This window comes from Zea mays, chromosome 7 (genome assembly GCF_902167145.1).
Source record: "Zea mays cultivar B73 chromosome 7, Zm-B73-REFERENCE-NAM-5.0, whole genome shotgun sequence".
Lineage (NCBI taxonomy): Eukaryota > Viridiplantae > Streptophyta > Magnoliopsida > Poales > Poaceae > Zea > Zea mays.
Window position 1 is genome coordinate 176,406,397 of NC_050102.1, and position 21,227 is coordinate 176,427,623.

A 21,227-nucleotide genomic window follows, 5' to 3' on the forward strand; every position below is an offset into this window, starting at 1 on the left:
TTACGGAGTGAAGTGTTTAAAAAAAAGCTTGACGATGGATGTGCTGACCTAGCCCAATAATAGATTAACATTAACCAATCAGTGTGGTACCTTTTTTTTTTCCTTCCTTGTCCTCATTCAAACCTAGACCCGTTTGTCAGACTCTTCCTAAACAAACAAATCGTCGGTTCTTGACTCAGTGGTCTACCTCACGGGCTAATTATTTAAAACAACAATTAGTAGTAATCTTGATTATACATTTTACATGTATATATAGCATTATACACATGAATGACGAGAACTAAATGACGCGGATTAAGAATATACTTTAGATTATTTAACTTAGCCACCGGGAATTTACTAGAAGCTTAAGCTGCTCAACCCGTGGTCGCGGCCCTCCTCCTCGTCATCCTCGTCGTCCTGCGAGTAGAACTCGACGATCTCGGAAAGGTCGTCATCAGCGGCGGGGGCGGAGCCTTCGTCTTCGTCGCCGTCGCCGTCGCCGCCCACCCCGCCACCGTCGCGGGCCTTGGTTGCCAGCCACATCAGGTGCTCGAACAGCAGGGCGTCGACGTCGACGGCGACGCCTCCGCCGGGGGCCCGCCTCCCCGCGGCCGCCAGCAGCCGGCGCACCGGCCCGGCCTCCAGCACGGCGGGGTCGACGTGGAACACGCTCCTCGCCCTCCCCTTCGCCGCCGTCCCGACCTCCACCCTCACCGCCGCCACGGCGGCGTCGGCCTCGGCCTCGAGCGCCCGCGCGGAGTCCAGGCGGCGGTACGCGCCCGCGCTGCGGTGGGAGCGCGTCAGGAACGCGTAGCAGCCGGCCGCCGAGGGGCGCGGGGACGGGGCTTCGTCGCCGGCGGCGGCGTCATGGTGGCGGTGCGGCATGGCGGCGCGCTCTGCCGCCCAGCCGCCGTGATGAAGGAAGGCAACGCCGGTTACGCTTACGTGCAAGCCTTGAAGGGGGTTAGTGCGTCTGTGCGCGGGTTGGAGGGGGGGTGCTTTTCTTGGATCGGCGCGTTTTAAGCCGGCCGGGGAGGGTTTGGAACTAACGGTCGGATGGTGCGGCCGGCGGGTTTCCTACCGTGGTGGTGTTGGAAGATTTGGCTTACTTTCTTCTCTGGAAATAAAAACCATCTTTGCAGCTGCAGCGGATTTTGGTATGACATGTCCGCTGTCAAATTTAACTCAAAAAGAAAAAGAAAAGAAATCGAGTGTGTCCGTGAGTTTGTTGAACACACTGACGGTTCCATATTGAACACCGCTCGAGGAACGCACTGGCAAGCGTGTAAATAAAACCTGGCAGCATTATAAAACCGGATTAGCTCAATGGGAGTTGAGCAGACAGCGGTGGCCGTGGTTGTTAGCTAGCCAGTTCTGGTTCATGTGGGCTGAACCAAGGCCGAAGTTTCCGGGAATGATACGCCGCTGATTATTCCCTGTCGTCAGGACGGAGACGGCAGGAGTAAACAACCATTCACCGCCGCCGGTCGCCAGGTCAGGTGTGTCCAGATCAGTGGTCGTTTGAGCTAGCTTGGTAGGAAGGAGTACGTGCTTTGCGCGAGAAGATACATCGATGCATCAGTCTGGTAGAGTGGTAGTGGTAGTGGTAGGTCAGGCCTCATCGTCCCGATGGGACTGGCCGCCACGAATCACCTGCACTTGCCGTCGCGGCCTGCTGCGTCGCGCACTCTGAAAGCCCGGCGACGACGTATCGCGCTCGCGTCGCGTGCAATGCAATCAACGCCCCCGCCACGTCACCACATGCAGCACCCGACGTGGCCCGGCACGTCACCGCGTTGCTCCCGAGCCCAACACGTGCCGCCGCCGGACGTGTGTCCGCCCGCACGAAGAAAGCTCCTGGCCAATGGGGCCGGGCTGGAGGAGGAGGGGCTCCCAACCCAACCTTCGCTCGCTTCCGTCCACCGGTTCCAGGTTCCAGCCGCGCGACGCGACGCGACGCCTCTCGATCGCCACCAGCTTGCAGCAGCCCGCGGCAATGAGCGGCAACAGGAACGGCAGGGGCAAGGGTGGCGCCGCGCGGCCCGTGGCGACATGCATGGCCGCCATCATCGTCTGCGTCGTCGTGCTGCTCGTCGCGGCGTCGGCTCTGCTGTTCCTGCTGTCGTCGTCGCCGCCGCCGGCGACGGGGGTACCGGGGAACGGGCCGCCTCGAGAGCCGGTGGAGCTGGCGATCGGCCTCGCCGGGCACGAGCGCTGGCTGGACGCGCTCCGCGCGTGGGCCAAGCTCGCGTGCTTCAACCTCCGCCGGCCGCCGGCCGAGCCGCGGTAGATGATTATCCGTTTCACTACTGCCCCGCTGTTCTGGATCGGGAGACGTGTGTGCTCTCAGTTCTCACGCCTGCCGTGTGTGTGTGTGTGGCAAGGTACCATCTGCCGCGGAGCCCGGCGGCGTCGGTGACGAAGGCGGCCAAGAGCACCCTGGAGATGGGCAAGGAGATGGTGGAGAAGTTGGCGGAGTCGGCGGCCAGGGCCACCGAGGAGGCGCTCGAGAGGACCACCGAGAAGGTCAGGAGGAAGGTCTCGCCGTCGGCGCGGCGCCCTGATGGAGACCTCTGAGCGGAACTTTTCCGGGCTTTTTTTGTTTGTTCCTTCTTCGTTTTCTAAAGCTTCAGTGCTGTGTACTCTGTAGCGTCTATATCCTGTAGCGTGTAAAATTGTCAAGAACGTACTGTACCACCAGCCAGACCACAGCGTTTGGTAAGTTCGCGATGTAAACGTGTTCTGTATGAGGTGTGGACGTATCGCGAATCTGCGACGCAGATCGATGCTTGCAAATTATATTCAGTGAGCCAGTACTGTACCATACAATAACCACAGCGTTTGGTTGAAGCATTCAGGATATGCAGATGAAACGTCCAGCGTACCTTCTCGTTGCAGAGATACCATACCAAACTTGCACCGGTTAATAAACTCACTGAAGCAAAATTGAGGGCAAAAAACGAGACAAACCTATAAGCCAAGGCTCAGCTTCAACCCACGGCCACCTTAACCTGTTCATACTAGTTCTTAAATCACCAAACAAGTTATACGTAGAGCACACACCACTAAACACAAGGAAGATACAACTTGTGAAAACTTCTACTCGTGTAAATGCAAGCAAATATACGAATACGCACATTTTGAATGCAACAACCAAGCTTATGAGCTTACTCCACCTACTTGTGTGCTCCAAACAATTTGATACATCTCAGTTTCTCCATATTGGTCCGATGTCCTCCTTTGTATCTTTGTATATACGAATATGCACATTTTAAATGCGACTTACTTCTCCCCATGATCTATCTTTGTATCCATCTTCTCCCCCCTTTGTCATCAATTTCCAACAAGGGATAGCTTCCTATTGATGTAGGATGGGGTAGATGCCACTCTTGGACTTTCAAGACACCGCTTTGGTGGGGAGGTCACTTAAAGCTGAGGATCACTTCAGCTTCTTCTTAGGTTGTTTCCAGTAGCTTTTTTCTCGTTGACTTGAACTAGTCAATATGCATAACCATATAACCTGTTTTGATCATTCTTCAAGCTTCTTCACACATCTTTCAATAGTTATCTTGTTGAAGCCGAGTTATAAACTTGTAGCTCATGTACTAGATCAAACACTATGTTCACTTGCTCATGAACAAGTCATACACTACCACAATATCAATCAATCATAGAAATAATAGTGGCAGAATATAAACTTCAAATTCATTTTATTTCCAATGGATGTCTTGTCTAACTATTTATATATCACTATATGCACTAATCAAATACCTTAAAAGGACAATCAATTTTACCTTTGATTTGGTTGACGAGGGGGTATGTTACATAAGATGGTGTATTCAACTCATATCGGAGAAGTCTAGAATGTTTATTTATGCTAGTTACCGTTCCAAATTATAAGATATTTTTAACTTTTCTAAATACATTACTTTTATTATTTATATATATATCTAAATAAACATCAAATGCTATACATCTGCCATCCCTCATTCAGTAAGCTGATTCACATATCCACTCAGTGTTCGTCATGCTTTATGGTCTTGTGCGTGCTAGTATGCATATGATGCAAGACAGTCATCGAGTGGATATGGAAACCCTGCAACTCAGTTACAAAAGGCAAAAAAAAACCAAGGCTCAATTCATATATATGACAAGGTTCATCTACAACCAACGTCAAGCAAAACGGTCAATTGCTGGCTTAATCAAGTAAATTATATCATAGCTTTCTCGATTATGAATAGATCAAGAGAAGAGAGATTCTCCTTTAGGAAACTAGAAATGACCCTCCAGAGTAATTGCTACCAAGACCCTGGGTACAAGATAGATAAACAGAATATACAGCTAGGGCCGAAATGCATCCATCAGCGACGTTGAGAATGCTGAGGCTGACACTCAATCTGGACAGATCTCCCTGAAAATAGGGAGCCTGCGATGACCATGGTCACCGTAGAGAGCATCAGTGATGTCATCGCCATCCACGCGTGGTTCTGGATTAGCAGATGGCTTGAGAGTTGAAGGCGTAGCTTCTGGTCCTGGCGTCTTGAGCTCTGCATTGGTCGCTACGACGCTGCCCTCTGGCAACTGGAGTTCAGCAGGAAGCTTGGTGGAGGTGGAGGCGCCCAGAACTGTAGTAGGAATATTGCTACTTGTCTGCGGCGGGGAGGCAAAAGAAATGTGGTTTTCTGAACCCTGAAAACCTGGCGCGCCAGTAAGCCGGGCAGCCTATGCAACAAATATTAAAGTAAACATGTAAAAGTATGTTAGTATAGGTTCCAGTCAGGGGAATTAGGCAATGCTAGTGAACTATACTGTGCATTATCAATGGTTGCTTTGATTGACAGTGATGCACTGGTTCTGAAAAACATGTTAACCATTGGATTAGACAGACAGGACAGCTAAAAGAATGAAAAGGTTTCAGCACATTAGGGCATGTTCATATGCTGATACTGGGTCTTATAAAATGCTTAGTCCACATACTCTTTCTATTTGTATTGCAACCTGCATAATTAGGGATGCGCAATGCAATAATTTTTAAATAGACATTTAAAGACAGAACAATCAAGCACCTACTATGAGTCCTAATTTAGGATGGCAACAACTAAATATCTACACCAAACTCCAATTTTTTCAAGATGCAACTGTTAGTTGTTTGCTGAAAAATGACCTCAGGCATCGGTGCTTGAGCAAGCAGTGATGCCACTGCAACAGCTCGTTGAGGCGTCGTCCACTAGGGTAACAAAACCAGTTAGGCAGTAACTGCCTGCAAGGGCCCAACCAAGCATCGGCGTTGTACATGCCCTTAAGCAGCGATGGCACAGCAAAAGCTAGTCGAGGCATTATCCACCAGGGCATGGAAAACCGGCAACACAGTAACCGCCCACAAGCGTCCAAGCAAGCATCGGCGTTGTAAATGTCCTTAAGCAGCGACGCCACAGCAAAAGCTAGTTGAGGTGTTGTCCACAAGGGCACGGGAAACCAGCAAGGCAGTAGCTGCCTGCAAGGGCCCAAGCAAGCATCAGCGCTGTACATGCCCCCATAGGTTGTTTCCAACTAATAAAGCAGCCAGTAACGGACCTATCTGTCTGTTAATGCACCTCAAAGGATATTGCCTAACATGAACAGACTGATAAGGAAACGATAGAAGAAATTTAAACTTGAGCTTTGACACCAGAACTGGATTAACTAGTTTGCACAATAATATTAAATGGCAAGAATACACATAAGCCATGTATGTCTGAAATGTATTGGGATCTCAAGTGTTGTAAAATGGTGGATATCATGTGGTTTCCTCTACGGAAACAACGGGACTGCAAATAACCGAACCAGATCCTAAACTCTCTGTACTTTTCTGAAACGAAAAGCACCATGGACTTCACATTTCACTAGAAAGGATGACAAACAATGTATTTTAATAAGCTCAATTAAAGCAAAGCCATAACTATTCACAAGAGTACGTCACACTAAAATTAAATAATGTTCACTGTGATACATTCCCTAAATTCCGAAGCCGTTAGTAAATGATAACGAACTAATTCTCATTGAAGCTTCATATAAATTGTCAATCTGTATATCTAGAACTGTAATTAAGGTAACCACAGCAAAAGCAAATTGTCTGAGATATTGCATGGTCCACATCTACATAAGTTGGCTTGATGAAATCCATGTCTTGTGGTAAACCACTTTCAGCAACCCTTAACTCTTAAGGACTCAGTTCAATTATTCAACTACATTCCACACTATAATTAACAGGAAATTCCTTGAAGCAGGATTCATCGGAATCATGCAACCATGGCATTAACGAAAATCCACATATGATCCAACCATTAGGGCCAATCACAAACCATTACTACCCTTCAGCTAGTGATTAATCAGACCCCCAAACTGTCAATGAAACTAGATCTGGAGAGCAGCACAAGTACCTCATATTTGGATCCGTAGTGGTTGACGCCAGGTGCCCTGACCCCATCATCCGCTGCCAGGTACGCCGCCCTCATCTGCGGCGGCACGGACTGCGGGGAGTAGAGGAGGACACGGCTGTCCAGGTCCGAGGGGGCGGCGAAACCGGAGCGGCGGTTGCGGAGGAGAGAGGCGTCGAACCCGAGTTCGAGACCGCTGGAAGACGACGATGAAGAGTACCCAGACACGCCGCCCTCCCCACCGGCCACGGCGTCAAAAGCCGGCGTGAGGTGGGTCCTCAACGACGGCGAAGAGAGTCTGCGCTGCCGCCGCCGCGCCGCTGACTCGAATTCCATCGCGGCGAGCCCGTATCTCTCAGGTGGAGCTGCGCACCAAATCACCGCAAAGGGTTAAGGGCTGGAGGGTGGGGCGAGATTTGGAAAGAGAGAGATTCGCGGATGGGGGTTGAAATTTTCAAGAGAATTGGTCTCGTTCGAAATTTTGGATCACGATAAATCCGCGGCTAACGAGGGTTGCGGTCTTGTGGATCACGATAAATCCGCGGTTCCGTTCGCAAGATTGAATTCCTTCCACGGGGCTCGAAGGGTTCCAAAAAAACTTCGAAGAGGGAAAAAGAGTTTGGATACATGGACTACGAAACCGGATCGTCCAAAAAATGCAGCACGAGTTAACAGTTCCCTTGAACAACGGAGTCCAGGAACACACAATGAACGAATCAAAAAACAGAGCAACCTGGACTCTCATGCACAAACAACCAAAAATGGACAGAATCTGCCCACAAGAAAACCTCGGTAAGAGCGCATTGATTGAAACTACCTCCTGAGTTTTATTATAAAAAACAAATAAATGAAAAGGCGAATAAAAAAGTCAAAACTTTAGATCATGATAGGGATTGAGACGGTGATACGAGGCTGACGCTCACCTTGCATGGACGAAAGCTTCTGGAAGCCTCCTTGCTCCTTTCCGCCGCCGCCGCCGCCCTCGCCCTCGCCCGCAAGGTCACGCAGCCATTGGTGGCGGTTGCTTGTTCGCTTCGGCCGGGCGGGAAGGGAACACGAAGCGATGCGGATAGGAAAAAGTGAGAAAATTGGATTTTTGACTCCAATCAATATGTTTTGCACTTTGTAATATTACTTCACAAGATATAAATCAAACATATCACCCTTCTTTCAAGACTATTTTGTATGATTCTTCTATCTTTCGCATACATGTGTACTTACGCATAGAATAACAAAAAATGTCCAAAATAACATTAAAATTAAGGGTGACATGTTTTAGTTCCTATTGTTAGGAATATAAAAATTAAGCACATTATTTAAAGTCCCAAAAATCCAATTATCTCAAAAATGAAATAGATAATCCGTTGAAACAATCTCCAACAATTATGTAAATTTATCTCCCTAAATTATAAATTTAGAGAACGCTAAAACACTTTAAAAAGTAAAAAAAAAAGTGATTTAATTGTTCTCTATTTATTTATTACTATTCTTTAAGGCTGTTCACGTCAACTAAAAATGGGTGGGTTTGCTTTCTTTTTTAATTAGGTTGGTGGCAAAAATCTGTATAGACAACACTCTGTCTTTTCTAGTAGCGATGTTGTATAGGACTCGCTACAAATCTTGACAAGCTGAACTTTCACAGCTGCTTCTATAAAAAATCCTAGCGATAGTGGCTTTTATCAGTGTTTGACATGTGGGAATTGAACAATTTCTTTAGCCGAGGGTGTAATCATATCTCCCTACGTGCGATCAGACGATCGTGGAGATAGGCACACGTCATCCACAGAGGTGCTCGCGGCGATGACGTAGAGGCAACATAGGAGGTCCTATGGCAGCGCCTTAGCATAAGAAGTTGTCTAGCAGTGACGGCATCAAGGCATATGGAGCGGTGGAGATGGATGGTGCAAAACAGTGGTGGTAGAAGGTTTTTTATGATGAATTTAGCGCGTTGATTTCAAGGGTTCCAACGAGGTTGGTAAATGTAGGAATAAAATTGAATTTTATGGAGAGTTTGTAAATTTAGGGACTTACTTCACATAATTGTCTTAGAAGAGTTTTATTGAAAACTTCTTAAATTCATATTTAGGACGTTGTTTACATAACTACTATGGATGCTTTAAGTATACCAGTTCACAAACTTAACCCCAAAGAACTAGACATTAGACAATTGAAAACAATAAAGATCACCCTTTAGACCGGTTTGTAACGTCGATAAGTTGAGGCGACACTTGGTTTTGCTGACTAGACATGCGGTTTTAGTGGTTAGACTTGCCATGATTATTTGTATCCATGGCCACAGGCCTGTAGTTTGAAGGACATATCTTATATGGTTTGATTGTACTTATATCGTGGCCTTTAGTAAAATGAACATATTCTAGAATTGTGTGTTATGTAAATTGTCTCATGTGGTAGAATATGAAATCAACTTGTGGTTATTGTTGCACGGATAAAACAACGTGCTTTTGTGTATATTGTTTATGTGAAGTGAAAGTAAAAATGACATAATTTGTAAATTAGCAATAGAAAAATGACAATGACAAAACATAATGAAGTTACATTGACAAACGTAACTTTAGGGCATATCATAAGTTTTTAGATTATTAGCATATGTTAATGTCTTCTGCTTGTACTATTCTTGCTATGCAACACATTAGTTGTTGCCAAACATGAGATAAGTTTGTTCAATCCTCATTGTGCATTGCTTTCAGTAGCATGTTGCCCCTCTTGTGTGCTTCTAACATCATAGCCACACCAAACACTACATCGAAATTGGTACTCAAAGAGGTATGTAGTTGTGCACCTCAAGGATCTACACTCATCATATAGGTCTGATGTGCACTCATTCAGAAGCAACAGATACCGATACAATAATGACTAGTTCATAAACTAACTGTTGGTACATGCATTGGATGTGTCTTGTGCAAAAAGTTGGTGTGCGCCAGATATGTTCTGTGACTCTGTCAAAGTTGAGTGGAGAGGCAACGACTAGTTCTATGCCAGGGGCTACAAATATCCCTTCATCTTGTCCATTTGATGCATGTTACCCATTTGTCCTGATGAACAAACTCTTTGTAAAGAAAGGGAGAACCCTTTTCCTAGTGAGTTGTTTAAGATTTGATAATCGCAAGATTAGAGACTTCATTAGTTTATTGAGATTAGTAACGCGTCCACCTTCCTCATTTGACTTGTTTAGATCAAGTGAGAGTTTGTGTTTATTACTCTTGGTGGTTGACATCACACTGATGACTTAGTGGCGAGCAAGAGATGCTGGTCAAATTAACTTTCTAGAGGCCAACTGGGCCGTAGGAAGTTAGTACAATAAGCCATAGGAAGTTAGCTGGCTGACGGCGTGAAACTACTAACTTCCGAGAGGCGCCGCTGGCTGTAGGAAGTTAGCTAACTTCCTAGAGGGCTATAGTAAGTTAAGCTAACTTCCGACAAAAAAATTCCGAGAGCCAAACTTCCGACAGGATAGCTTTACTTCCGAGGGTTTCGCTAACTTCCTAGAGTTTAGGGCTAACTTTCTAGAGTTTAGGAAGTTAACTATTTTGGTGTAGTCGCCTAACTCATGGTGTAACTGGTTGTGGACGATTCACCATATTGGAATGGTAAATAATAAACTCGTAGACCACAATTAATCCTTGTGCAAATCAAGAGGGAGCCACACCCTTGAGTTGGTGCTCTAACGAAAACTAGTGGAGAATGTCGACTCTTTGATTCCTTATAATTTTTTTGTTCAATTAAATGTTTGTATTTAGATTATTAGAATTATCATGTTAGAATATGATCAAATTTTAGGGTGCTACTTTTTATGCTAAAGACTAGATAACACTAGGCATAAGGGGCAAAGTCGGCTATAGGTTTAATTGTTGCGAGAATTTTTAATAGCCTAATTTACCTCTTCTTGGGTATCTTGAACCCTTCAACACTGACATGTGGGCCTGAAGCCATGGCAGACAAAAGTGACTGCGTGGCAACCACAGTGACCAAATTCATGTGTGCAACCAACAAAAATAAATCCCACGTCAGCTAATCGACGTTCAAAATCGGTGGCATGTACAATTTAGATACAACTTTGTTTTCATATACAACGTAGATATAGCTTGCTACAATGGGGTGTATCTAAACCTAGTATCTTAATAAATACATCCAGATTCTTGTATTGAATTACACTTGATCAAATGTGCATATAACTTTTGTATATAAATGTGTGTCCACCGAATCATCTAGTACCATCGACGAAACATTTAGATAAAATCTTGAACAATATTTGGATAAAATATTAAAGTACTAATGTCCACCGAATCGCTGTCATATATGCTCAACTATATAATTTTTAGCTCGATGTGCTTTGAGTTGTCCCTAATTTCTGAGTTTCTTCGAAGTACATCCGCAAAGCAAGGATTAACTTGGTTGGTCACTTCTAGCGGTAGGGCAATAGATGCTCCCGGACTCTCATTCAAATCCAAAGGGATATTTGTCAACTCCTTTACTTCTACAATTATCATATTGTGCAATAAACAATATGACCCTACTGCTCTTCTGAAAGGGAAATGTGCCCTTGGGCCATTCCTAAGTGTTTTGGTGATTTAGTATCCAACACAAGTGCTTGAGTGTCAAATGGTGGACAAAGTACAAATCAAGTATAAAGGTATGTTTCTCAGACTTAGTAAATTGTTTTAGAGACTAATGTATTGTGTCTAAGTGCTGGAAACAGGAGAAAACAAATTGGAGAGAGATAGCTTTGTTTCAGCCAAAGCCAGCGCTGTCTGGGTGCACCGGACTATCCGGTGGTGCACCAGGCAGTGTCCGGTGGTGCACCGGACAGTGTCCGGTGTGCCAGGCTGGCTCAGGCGAACTTGGTGCTCTCGGGAATAAATTAACGGCGTACGACTATAATTCACCGGACTGTCCGGTGGTGCACCGGACTGTCCGGTGAGCCAACGGTCGACCGGGCCAACGGTCGGCTGCGCGATCTGCGCGAGACACGTGGCCGAGCCAACGGTCGGGAGGGGGCACCGGACTGTCCGGTGTGCACCGGACAGTGTCCGGTGCGCCAACGGCTCCAAGGCTGCCAACGGTCGGCTTCGCCAAATAAGGAAGGAAATCCGCACCGGACAGTGTCCGGTGGTGCACCGGACTGAGGCGACAGAAGGCAAGAATTGCCTTCCCAGATTGCTCTCAACGGCTCCTAGCTGCCTTGGGGCTATAAAAGGGACCCCTAGGCGCATGGAGGATGAAACCAAGCATTCCTTGAGCACTCTTGATCACTCACACTCCATTTTTGCACACTTGTTCGACATTCTAGTGATTTGAGCTCCGTTCTAGTGTGCTAGTCTTTTGAGCTTAAGTCTGGGTCTTGTGTGTGCGTATTTGCTGTGATCTTTGTGTCTTGTGTGAGTTGCTAATCCCTCCCTTACTCCGTGCTTCTTTGTGAACATCTTTGTAAGGGCAAGAGACTCCAAGTTGTGGAGATTCCTCGCGAACGGGATATAGAAAAGAAAAGCAAACACCGTGGTATTCAAGTGGGTCTTTGGACCGCTTGAGAGGGGTTGATTGCAACCCTCATCCGTTGGAACGCCACAACGTGGAGTAGGCAAGCGTTGATCTTGGCCGAACCACGAGATAAACCATTGTGTCATCTCTGTGATTGATCTCTTGTGGTTACTGTGTTTCGCTAAGACTCTTCTCCTAGCCACTTGGCATTATTGTGCTAACGCCTAATCAAGTGTTTGTGGATTAAGTTTCAAGTTTCATAGGATCACCTATTCACCCCCCCCCCCCTCTAGGTGCTCTCAATTGGTATCAGAGCCGTTCTCTTCAAGAAAGGGACTAACCGCCCGAAGAGATGGATCCTAAGGGGAAGGGAATTGTGATCAATGATAAGGAGAAGGAGTCCTTCGTCAACGAGCCGAAGGATGACAAGCCTACCGACTCGGGCTTGGGCCACAAACTAAAGGATGGGAAGAAGAAGACAAGGCGCATCAAGGAGATCGTCTACTACGACGACAGCGACGAGTCCACTTCTTCCCAAAAGGACAACGACGACAACGACTACGAGAGAAGGAAACCGGTTAATTCGAACTTTTCTTTTGATTACTCTTGTATTCCACAAAGTATAAATGCTCATTTGCTCTCCATTCCACTTGGCAAACCTCCTCACTTTGATGGAGAGGACTACGGATTTTGGAGCCACAAAATGCGTAGTCACCTGTTCTCTCTCCATCCGAGCATATGGGAGATTGTGGAAAGTGGAATGAAATTTGATAGCTCGGATAGTCCTATGTTGATCAATGAACAGATTCATAGAAATGCACAAGCTACTACTGTGTTGTTAGCCTCTTTGTGCAGGGACGAGTATCATAAGGTGAGCGGCTTGGACAATGCCAAGCAGATCTAGACACCCTCAGGATCTCACATGAGGGGAACGACGTCACCTTACTCACCAAAATGGAGTTGGTGGAGGGCGAGCTTGGAAGATTCGCAATGATCAGGGGAGAGGAGCCAACCCAAACATACAACTGGCTCAAGACCCTCATCAACAAGATAAGGAGCTACGGAAGCACACGATGGACGGACCACGACGTCGTTCGTCTAATGCTAAGGTCATTTACTGTACTTGATCCACATTTGGTGAACAATATCCGTGAAAATCCTAGGTACACCAAGATGTCGCCCGAAGAAGTTCTTGGGAAATTTGTAAGCGGGCGAATGATGATCAAGGAGGCAAGATATGTCGACGACGCGTTGAACGGTCCAATCCATGAGTCTCAACCCATTGCTCTCAAGGCAACGAGGAGCAAGGAGGTGCTACCTAGCAAGGTGGCACAAGTTGAGGCGGCCGGGCTCAATGATGAAGAGATGGCCCTCATCATCAAGCGCTTCAAGACAGCGCTAAAGGGTCGCAAGGGGCAGCCAAGCAAGACCAAGACAAAGGGGAAGCGCTCATGTTTCAAATGTGGTAAGGTTGGTCATTTTATCGCTAACTGCCCCGATAATGATAGTGACCAGGAACAAGGGAACAAGAGGGAGAAGAAGAAGAACTATAAGAAGGCAAAAGGCGAGGCACATCTTGGCAAGGAGTGGGACTCGGATTGTTCGTCATCCGACTCCGACAACGAAGGACTCGCCGCCACTGCCTTCAACAAGTCATCCCTCTTCCCCAACGAGCATCACACTTGCCTCATGGCAAGGGAAAAGAAGGTAAGCGCTCGTAACACTAGTACTTATGCTTCTTCAAGTGAGGATGAGTCTAGTGATGATGATGAAATAGATTATTCATGTTTATTCAAGGGTCTAGATAGAACCAAGGTGGATAAAATAAATGAATTGATTGATGCTTTGAATGATAAGAATAGATTGCTAGAAAAGCAAGAGGATCTCTTATATGATGAACATGATAAGTTTGTAGAAGCTCAAAAATCTCATGCTTTAGAAGTTAAAAGAAATGAAATGCTCTCTTGTGAACTATCTTCTTGCCATGAGACAATTTCTAGCTTAAGGAGCATAAATGATGATTTGAATGCTAAGTTAGAGATAGCTAGTAAATCTAACTCTTATGTAGAACATGTTACGATTTGCAATAGGTGTAAAGATTTTGACATTGATGCTTGTAGTGAACACCTAGCTTCAATTTCCAAATTGAATGATGAATTGGCTAGCCTTAATGCCCAACTTAAGACTAGAAAGAATGAATTTGACAAGCTAAAATTTGCAAGGGATGCCTACACGATTGGAAGACACCCCTCAATTAAGGATGGACTTGGCTTCAAGAGGGAAGCCAAGGACTTAACAAGCCATAAGGCTCCCATCTCCGCCAAGGAGAAAGGGAAGGCTCCTATGGCTAGTAGTGCTAAAAAGAACCATGCTTTTATGTATCATGATAGGAGACATGCTAGAAATGCAAATAGAAGTTATGATGCTTTTGATTCACATGTTTATGATTCATACGCTATGTTTGCTTCTAGTTCTTCCTATATGCATGGTAGAAATGTAGCTAGGAGAAATGCTATTAATCACATGCCTAGGAGAAATGGTGTTAATGTTCCTAGGAAAGTTAATGAACCTTCTACAATATATCATGCTTTAGATACTTCCTTTGCTATTTGTAGAAAGGATAGGAAGATAGTTGCTAGAAAATTAGGGGCAAAATGCAAGGGAGACAAAACTTGCATTTGGGTCACTAAGACAATTGTGACTAACCTTGTAGGACCCAACAAGAGTTGGGTACCTAAGACCCAAGCCTAAATTTGCCTTGCAGGTTTATGCATCCGGGGGTTCAAGCTGGATTATCGACAGCGGATGCACAAACCACATGATGGGGGAGAAGAAGATGTTCACCTCCTACGTCAAGAACAAGGATCCCCAAGATTCAATCATATTCGATGATGGGAATCAAGGCAAGGTGAAAGGTTTAGACAAAATTGCAATATCAAATGAGCACTCTATTTCTAATGTGTTTTTAGTTGAGTCTCTTGGATATAACTTGTTATCTGTTAGTCAATTATGCAATATGGGATATAATTGTCTATTCACAAATGTAGATGTGTCTGTCTTTAGAAGAAGTGATGGTTCACTAGCTTTTAAGGGTGTATTAGACGGCAAACTTTACTTAGTTGATTTTGCAAAAGAGGAGGTCGGTCTAGATGCATGCTTAATAGCTAAGACTAGCATGGACTGGCTGTGGCATCGCCGCTTAGCACATGTGGGGATGAAGAACCTTCACAAACTTCTAAAGGGAGAACACATGATAGGTTTAACTAATGTGCAATTCAAAAAAGATAGACCTTGTGCAGCGTGTCAAGCAGGCAAACAGGTGGGAAGCTCTCATCACATCGAAAATGTGATGACCACATCAAGACCTTTGGAGATGCTTCACATGGACCTCTTCGGACCCGTCGCCTATCTAAGTATAGGAGGAAGTAAGTATGGTCTTGTTATAGTTGATGACTTTTCCCGCTTCACTTGGGTATTCTTTTTGCAGGATAAATCTGAAACCCAAGGGACCCTCAAGCGCTTCCTAAGGAGAGCTCAAAACGAGTTTGAGCTCAAAGTGAAGAAGATAAGGAGCGACAATGGGTCCGAATTCAAGAACCTTCTAGTGGAGGAGTATCTTGAGGAGGAAGGGATCAAGCACGAGTTCTCTGCTCCCTACACACCACAGCAAAACGGTGTGGTAGAGAGGAAGAACATGACGCTAATTGATATGGCGAGGACGATGCTTGGAGAGTTCAAGACCCCCGAGCGCTTTTGGTCAGAAGCCGTGAACACGGCTTGCCACGCCATCAACAGGGTCTACCTTCATCGCCTCCTCAAGAAGACGTCATATGAGCTACTAACCGGTAACAAACCCAATGTTTCGTATTTTCGAGTTTTTGGGAGTAAGTGCTACATTCTAGTGAAGAAGGGTAGGAATTCCAAATTTACTCCCAAAGTCGTAGAAGGGTTTTTGTTAGGTTATGACTCAAATACAAAGGCATATAGAGTCTTCAACAAATCATCGGGGTTGGTTGAAGTCTCTAGTGACGTTGTATTTGATGAGACTAATAGCTCTCCACGAGAGCAAGTTGTTGATTGTGATGATGTAGATGAAGAAGAAGTTCCAACGGCCGCAATACACACCATGGCGATTGGAGATGTACGGCCACAGGAACAAGATGTGCGAGATCAACCTTCTTCCTCAACAATGGTGCGTCCCCAACTCAAGACGCTGAACAAGTCCATCAAAAGGAGGCGTGTGATCAAGGGGGAGCACAAGATGATCATGTGATGGAGGAAGAAGCACAACCGGCACCTCCAACCCAAGTTCGAGCGATGATTCAAAGGGATCATCCAGTCGACCAGATTTTGGGTGACATTAGCAAGGGAGTAACTACTCGGTCTCGATTAGTTAATTTTTGTGAGCATTACTCCTTTGTCTCTTCTATTGAGCCTTTCAGGGTAGAAGAGGCATTGCTAGATCCGGACTAGGTGTTGGCCATGCAGGAGGAGCTCAACAACTTCAAAAGAAATGAAGTTTGGACACTGGTGCCTCGTCCCAAGCAAAATGTTGTGGGAACCAAGTGGGTGTTCCGCAACAAACAAGACGAGCACGGGGTGGTGACAAGGAACAAGGCACGACTTGTGGCAAAAGGTTATGCCCAAGTCGCAGGTTTGGACTTCGAGGAGACTTTTGCTCCTGTGGCTAGGCTAGAGTCAATTCGAATTTTGCTAGCTTATGCCGCTCACCATTCCTTCAGGTTGTTCCAAATGGATGTGAAGAGCGCTTTCCTCAACGGGCCAATCAAGGAGGAGGTGTACGTGGAGCAACCCCTGGCTTCGAGGATGAACGGTACCCCGACCACGTGTGTAAGCTATCTAAGGCGCTCTATGGACTTAAGCAAGCCCCAAGAGCATGGTATGAATGCCTTAGAGACTTTTTAATTGCTAATGCTTTCAAGGTTGGGAAAGCCGATCCAACTCTTTTTACTAAGACCTGTGATGGTGATCTTTTTGTGTGCCAAATTTATGTCGATGACATAATATTTGGTTCTACTAACCAAAAGTCTTGTGAAGAGTTTAGCAGGGTGATGACTCAGAAATTCGAGATGTCGATGATGGGCGAGTTAAGCTACTTCCTTGGGTTCCAAGTGAGGCAACTCAAGGATGGAACCTTCATCTCCCAAATGAAGTACACACAAGATCTGATCAAGAGGTTTGGGATGAAGGACGCCAAGCCCGCAAAGACTTCGATGGGAACCGATGGACACACCGACCTCAACAAAGGAGGTAAGTCTGTTGATCAAAAAGCATACCGGTCTATGATAGGGTCTTTACTTTATTTATGTGCTAGTAGACCGGATATTATGCTTAGCGTATGCATGTGTGCTAGATTTCAATCCGATCCTAAGGAGTGTCACTTAGTAGCTGTGAAGCGAATTCTTAGATATTTAGTCGCTACGCCTTGTTTCGGGATCTGGTATCCAAAGGGGTCTACCTTTGACTTGATTGGATATTCAGACTCTGACTATGCTGGATGTAAGGTCGATAGGAAGAGTACATCGGGGACGTGCCAATTCTTAGGAAGGTCCCTGGTGTCATGGAGTTCTAAGAAACAAACTTCCGTTGCCCTATCCACCGCTGAGGCCGAGTACGTTGCCGCAGGACAGTGTTGCGCACAACTACTTTGGATGAGGCAAACCCTCAGGGATTTTGGCTACAATTTGAGCAAAGTCCCACTCCTATGTGATAATGAGAGTGCTATCCGCATGGCAGATAATCCTGTTGAACACAGCCGCACAAAGCACATAGACATCCAACATCACTTTTTGAGAGACCACCAGCAAAAGGGAGATATCGAAGTGTTTCATGTTAGCTCCGAGAACCAGCTAGCCGATATCTTTACCAAGCCTTTAGATGAGCAGACCTTTTGCAAGTTGCGTAGTGAGCTAAATGTATTAGATTCACGGAACTTGGATTGATTTATAGCATACATGTGTTTATGCCTTTGATCATGTTCCTTTTGCATTGTGTTGTTTATTTATGGTGCTCAAGTTGTACATGCACTCCACGGACCTCATAAGTCCTTTGCAAGTGATGCACAAATTTAGGGGGAGATGTGCTACAACTTAAACCTTTGAGACTAACTGTGTGCTTGAGTTTGCCTGATTTAGTCACGAAGGTGGATTGAAAGGGAAAAGGTGGACTTGGACCATGCAAGACTTCCACTGCACTCCGATAAAAGAGTAACTTCTTCCAAGTTCATCTTCGTACTCTTGTTGCCTTTTACTCTGAGTTGAAGATTTTGGTGAGGCAATGGGGTTAAAGGGCCAAAATTGATCCCGTTTTGGTGCTTGATGCCAAAGGGGGAGAAAATAAGGCCAAAGCAATAAATGGATCAGCTACCACTTGTCAATTTTGAAAATAGTAGAGTTAGAGTTTTTGTTTGTCAAAATACTCTTATTTGCCTCTGTTTGACAAAATACTCTTGTTTGTCTCTTGTGGGGAGAAGGCTTAATTATGGGAAAAAGGGGGAGTTTTTGACACTGTGATCAATTTCTATTGGAACAACTCTCTTTATGTCTCTACAAGTGTGTTTGACTTAGAGTTAGGAAATTGAGGTCGATTTGCAAAAACAAACCAAGTGGTGGCAAAGAATGATCCATATATGCTAAATTTGATTCAAAACAAATTTGAGTTCTTATTTGAATTGATTTTGTACTTGTTCTACTTGCCTTATGTTATGTTGGCATTAATCACCAAAAAGGGGGAGATTGAAAGGGAAATGTGCCCTTGGGCCATTCCTAAGTGTTTTGGTGATTTAGTATCCAACACAAGTGCTTGAGTGTCAAATGGTGGACAAAGTACAAATCAAGTATAAAGGTATGTTTCTCAGACTTAGTAAATTGTTTTAGAGACTAATGTATTGTGTCTAAGTGCTGGAAACAGGAGAAAACAAATTGGAGAGAGATAGCTTTGTTTCAGCCAAAGCCAGCGCTGTCTGGGTGCACCGGACTATCCGGTGGTGCACTAGACAGTGTCCGGTGGTGCACCGGACAGTGTCCGGTGTGCCAGGCTGGCTCAGGTGAACTTGGCGCTCTCGGAAATAAATTAACGGCGTACGGCTATAATTCACCGGACTGTCCGGTGGTGCACCGGACTGTCCGGTGAGCCAACGGTCGGCCGGGCCAACGGTCGGCTGCGCGATCTGCGCGAGACACGTGGCCGAGCCAACAGTCGGGAGGGGGCACCGGACTGTCTGGTGTGCACCGGACAATGTCTGGTGCGCCAACGGCTCCAAGGCTGCCAACGGTCGGCTTCGCCAAATAAGGAAGGAAATCCGCACCGGACAGTGTCCGGTGGTGCACCAGACTGTCCGGTGTGCCAGGCGACAGAAGGCAAGAATTGCCTTCCCAGATTGCTCTCAACGGCTCCTAGCTGCCTTGGGGCTATAAAAGAGACCCCTAGTCGCCAGGGGCGGATCTAGGATTTTTGGTCATTGGTGTCACCGAGAAACTATGAGTATAAAAGGGTTCTAGTTTCTAATTAGTGTAACGACTTACATTTTAACGGTACATTAAAATAAAAGGTTATAAGATACAAACCATTTAAATTCTTTCATAGTAATATAAAATAGCCAATAGTCAATAGCTAAATAGCATAGACATCAATATAAGGCAGTGTAAAAAGATAAAGATGAAGTAATCTGAAAATAAAAATTTAATGTGTCATATATTGAAGTACTGATATGAAATAATTTGATAATTAATAATAATACTATTCTTTCAAATAAATCATAGATATTGAAGTACTGATAGGAAGATCATAAGCAAGATCATTCAATTCATCTGAACTAAAATCATCTGGATAGAGCTTATCTAATTCCACTAGGTGAGTGCCCGTGCGTTGCAACGGGAACATATAATATTACAATAACTTATATATAAATGTGTTATATTGCTATGAGAAAAGATTTTATAATTTATTGGTGATCTTGGTCATACATAAATTTTATTATTTTAATCTACTTATTTCACCACTACATTGCGACCATCAATATCATACAAATTTCTATATATGAGGTGTCTATGCATTTGCGATGGCTCACAAATTATTAATAAAATGTTAGTGAACAACAATTATATGAAAATGAACAATACATATTGTCATCGACCTCAATATATCACTATTTTTTTGCCACCAAACAATACATATCTAAACTGGAACAAATCAAATTATACTATAATGTGTATATCACAAATACAAAGACTAAGAAGTGAACTTCTTTGTACACAATATTCTTTGTATGTTAAATTTGAGAAGCATTCATTTCTCTTGTTGTAAGTACCTTTACCTCTCGCAATTGCTCATGACAAAGAAACATATAATCGTATTAAAGTTAAAACTGGTACTTTAATATAGTAGAAAAGAGATGTGATCTTTAATCTCTTACTACTACAGCACTCGTACGCTGCGACGACACACAATCATATTTGATATTTATAAAAAAATAAATTTAGTATCGAAGTGAACATGATTCACATATCAGATAATAAATTGGTGAGAACAAATATTACATTTTATCTCAGCCAAAAGACCAAAAAAAGTTATGAGTTGAAAATAAGTCCGACCTCTTTTTTATAGCTTGCTCGGTCGCTCGTCATCATTCAGTGAGTGATGTGGTACCATGTGATAGCAGGTGGACGGATGCAGGTGGACTGGTGGAGTGGAGAAGACGGGAATTTTTTCCCCGAGTGGAGGGCGGATCTGGCCGGCGTCGAGAGAGGAGGGATCCGCGCCGTTGGTAGGATGAGTGGACGGATGGGATGGCTCAAGACTTTCGTCTCTGAGAGTCGGTGCGTGGCCGTGGACTCTTGGGTTTGACTGGTCGTTGGGGCACAAATAATTGTCATGTGGGGTCACAGTGTGTGATGGGGCCGTAGTCTTGGTGTCAAGGCCTCATGGCAGTACAGTTAATGTGGAGTTGAAGAATGAAGTTGATGTATGGGGTATGATGTTGTTTGTGTGAAGTTTCCGATAGTGAGTATATTGGTAGTTTCTTGTTTTTTTTTTCCTTTCTATATATGACATCTTTGTCATTTTAAATTTTCATGGATGACTGGTAAATATAACTGGTAAAATTTCATATGTGTTCATATCCTTATCTGATTGTGTCAGCTCTCTTAATCATGCAAATTCTAAAATGATCATATCATAGAACTTTGATTCCTTTCAAATAATTTAGTTTATGAAACAACTATGTTTGTAAATGGATATTGTTGGAGACCATTTTTTATGACCTCCGTTCTCTCTCTGCATTTGTTGCTAATTAGTCATGTCTCCTTTCCTTTC

General features: G+C 44.7%; 2 protein-coding genes across 3 annotated transcripts; one reads left to right on the top strand and one right to left on the bottom strand.

Annotated features, from left to right (window-relative positions):
• The first annotated feature begins 1,749 nt into the window (after positions 1-1,749).
• On the top strand, positions 1,750-2,807 carry LOC100501320 (uncharacterized). The gene is made up of 2 exons (NM_001357671.1): positions 1,750-2,268; positions 2,367-2,807. Exons 1-2 carry the CDS (start codon positions 1,847-1,849, stop codon positions 2,557-2,559), a joined length of 615 nt encoding a protein of 204 aa, NP_001344600.1. The 5' UTR covers positions 1,750-1,846; the 3' UTR covers positions 2,560-2,807.
• Positions 2,808-4,097: 1,290 nt separating this feature from the next.
• LOC100272539 (uncharacterized) lies at positions 4,098-7,495 on the bottom strand. 2 transcript variants are annotated; one of them, XM_020540347.3, is made up of 3 exons: positions 7,322-7,495; positions 6,402-6,763; positions 4,098-4,704 (listed from the first exon to the last, which is right to left on the bottom strand). In XM_020540347.3, exons 1-3 carry the CDS (start codon positions 7,326-7,328, stop codon positions 4,375-4,377), a joined length of 699 nt encoding a protein of 232 aa, XP_020395936.1. In that variant the 5' UTR covers positions 7,329-7,495; the 3' UTR covers positions 4,098-4,374. The 2 variants fall into 2 exon arrangements, with proteins under 2 accessions (XP_020395936.1, NP_001140479.1); NM_001147007.1 differs by lacking the exon at positions 7,322-7,495 and having other exon boundaries at positions 4,106-4,704; positions 6,402-7,104.
• Positions 7,496-21,227: the final 13,732 nt, after the last annotated feature.

What these genes read in the sequence shown, in the direction of transcription:
- LOC100272539 (XM_020540347.3), bottom strand. An exon ending in ACTACGGATCCAAATATGAG is followed by an intron (nt 4,705 to 6,401) that starts GTACTTGTGCTG and finishes TTTGTTGCATAG; the next exon opens with GCTGCCCGGCTTACTGGCGC.
- LOC100501320 (NM_001357671.1), top strand. Translation starts at nt 1,847, where the DNA reads ATGGGGCCGGGCTGGAGGAGGAGGGGCTCCCAACCCAACCTTCGCTCG. An exon ending in CGGCCGCCGGCCGAGCCGCG is followed by an intron (nt 2,269 to 2,366) that starts GTAGATGATTAT and finishes GTGTGTGGCAAG; the next exon opens with GTACCATCTGCCGCGGAGCC.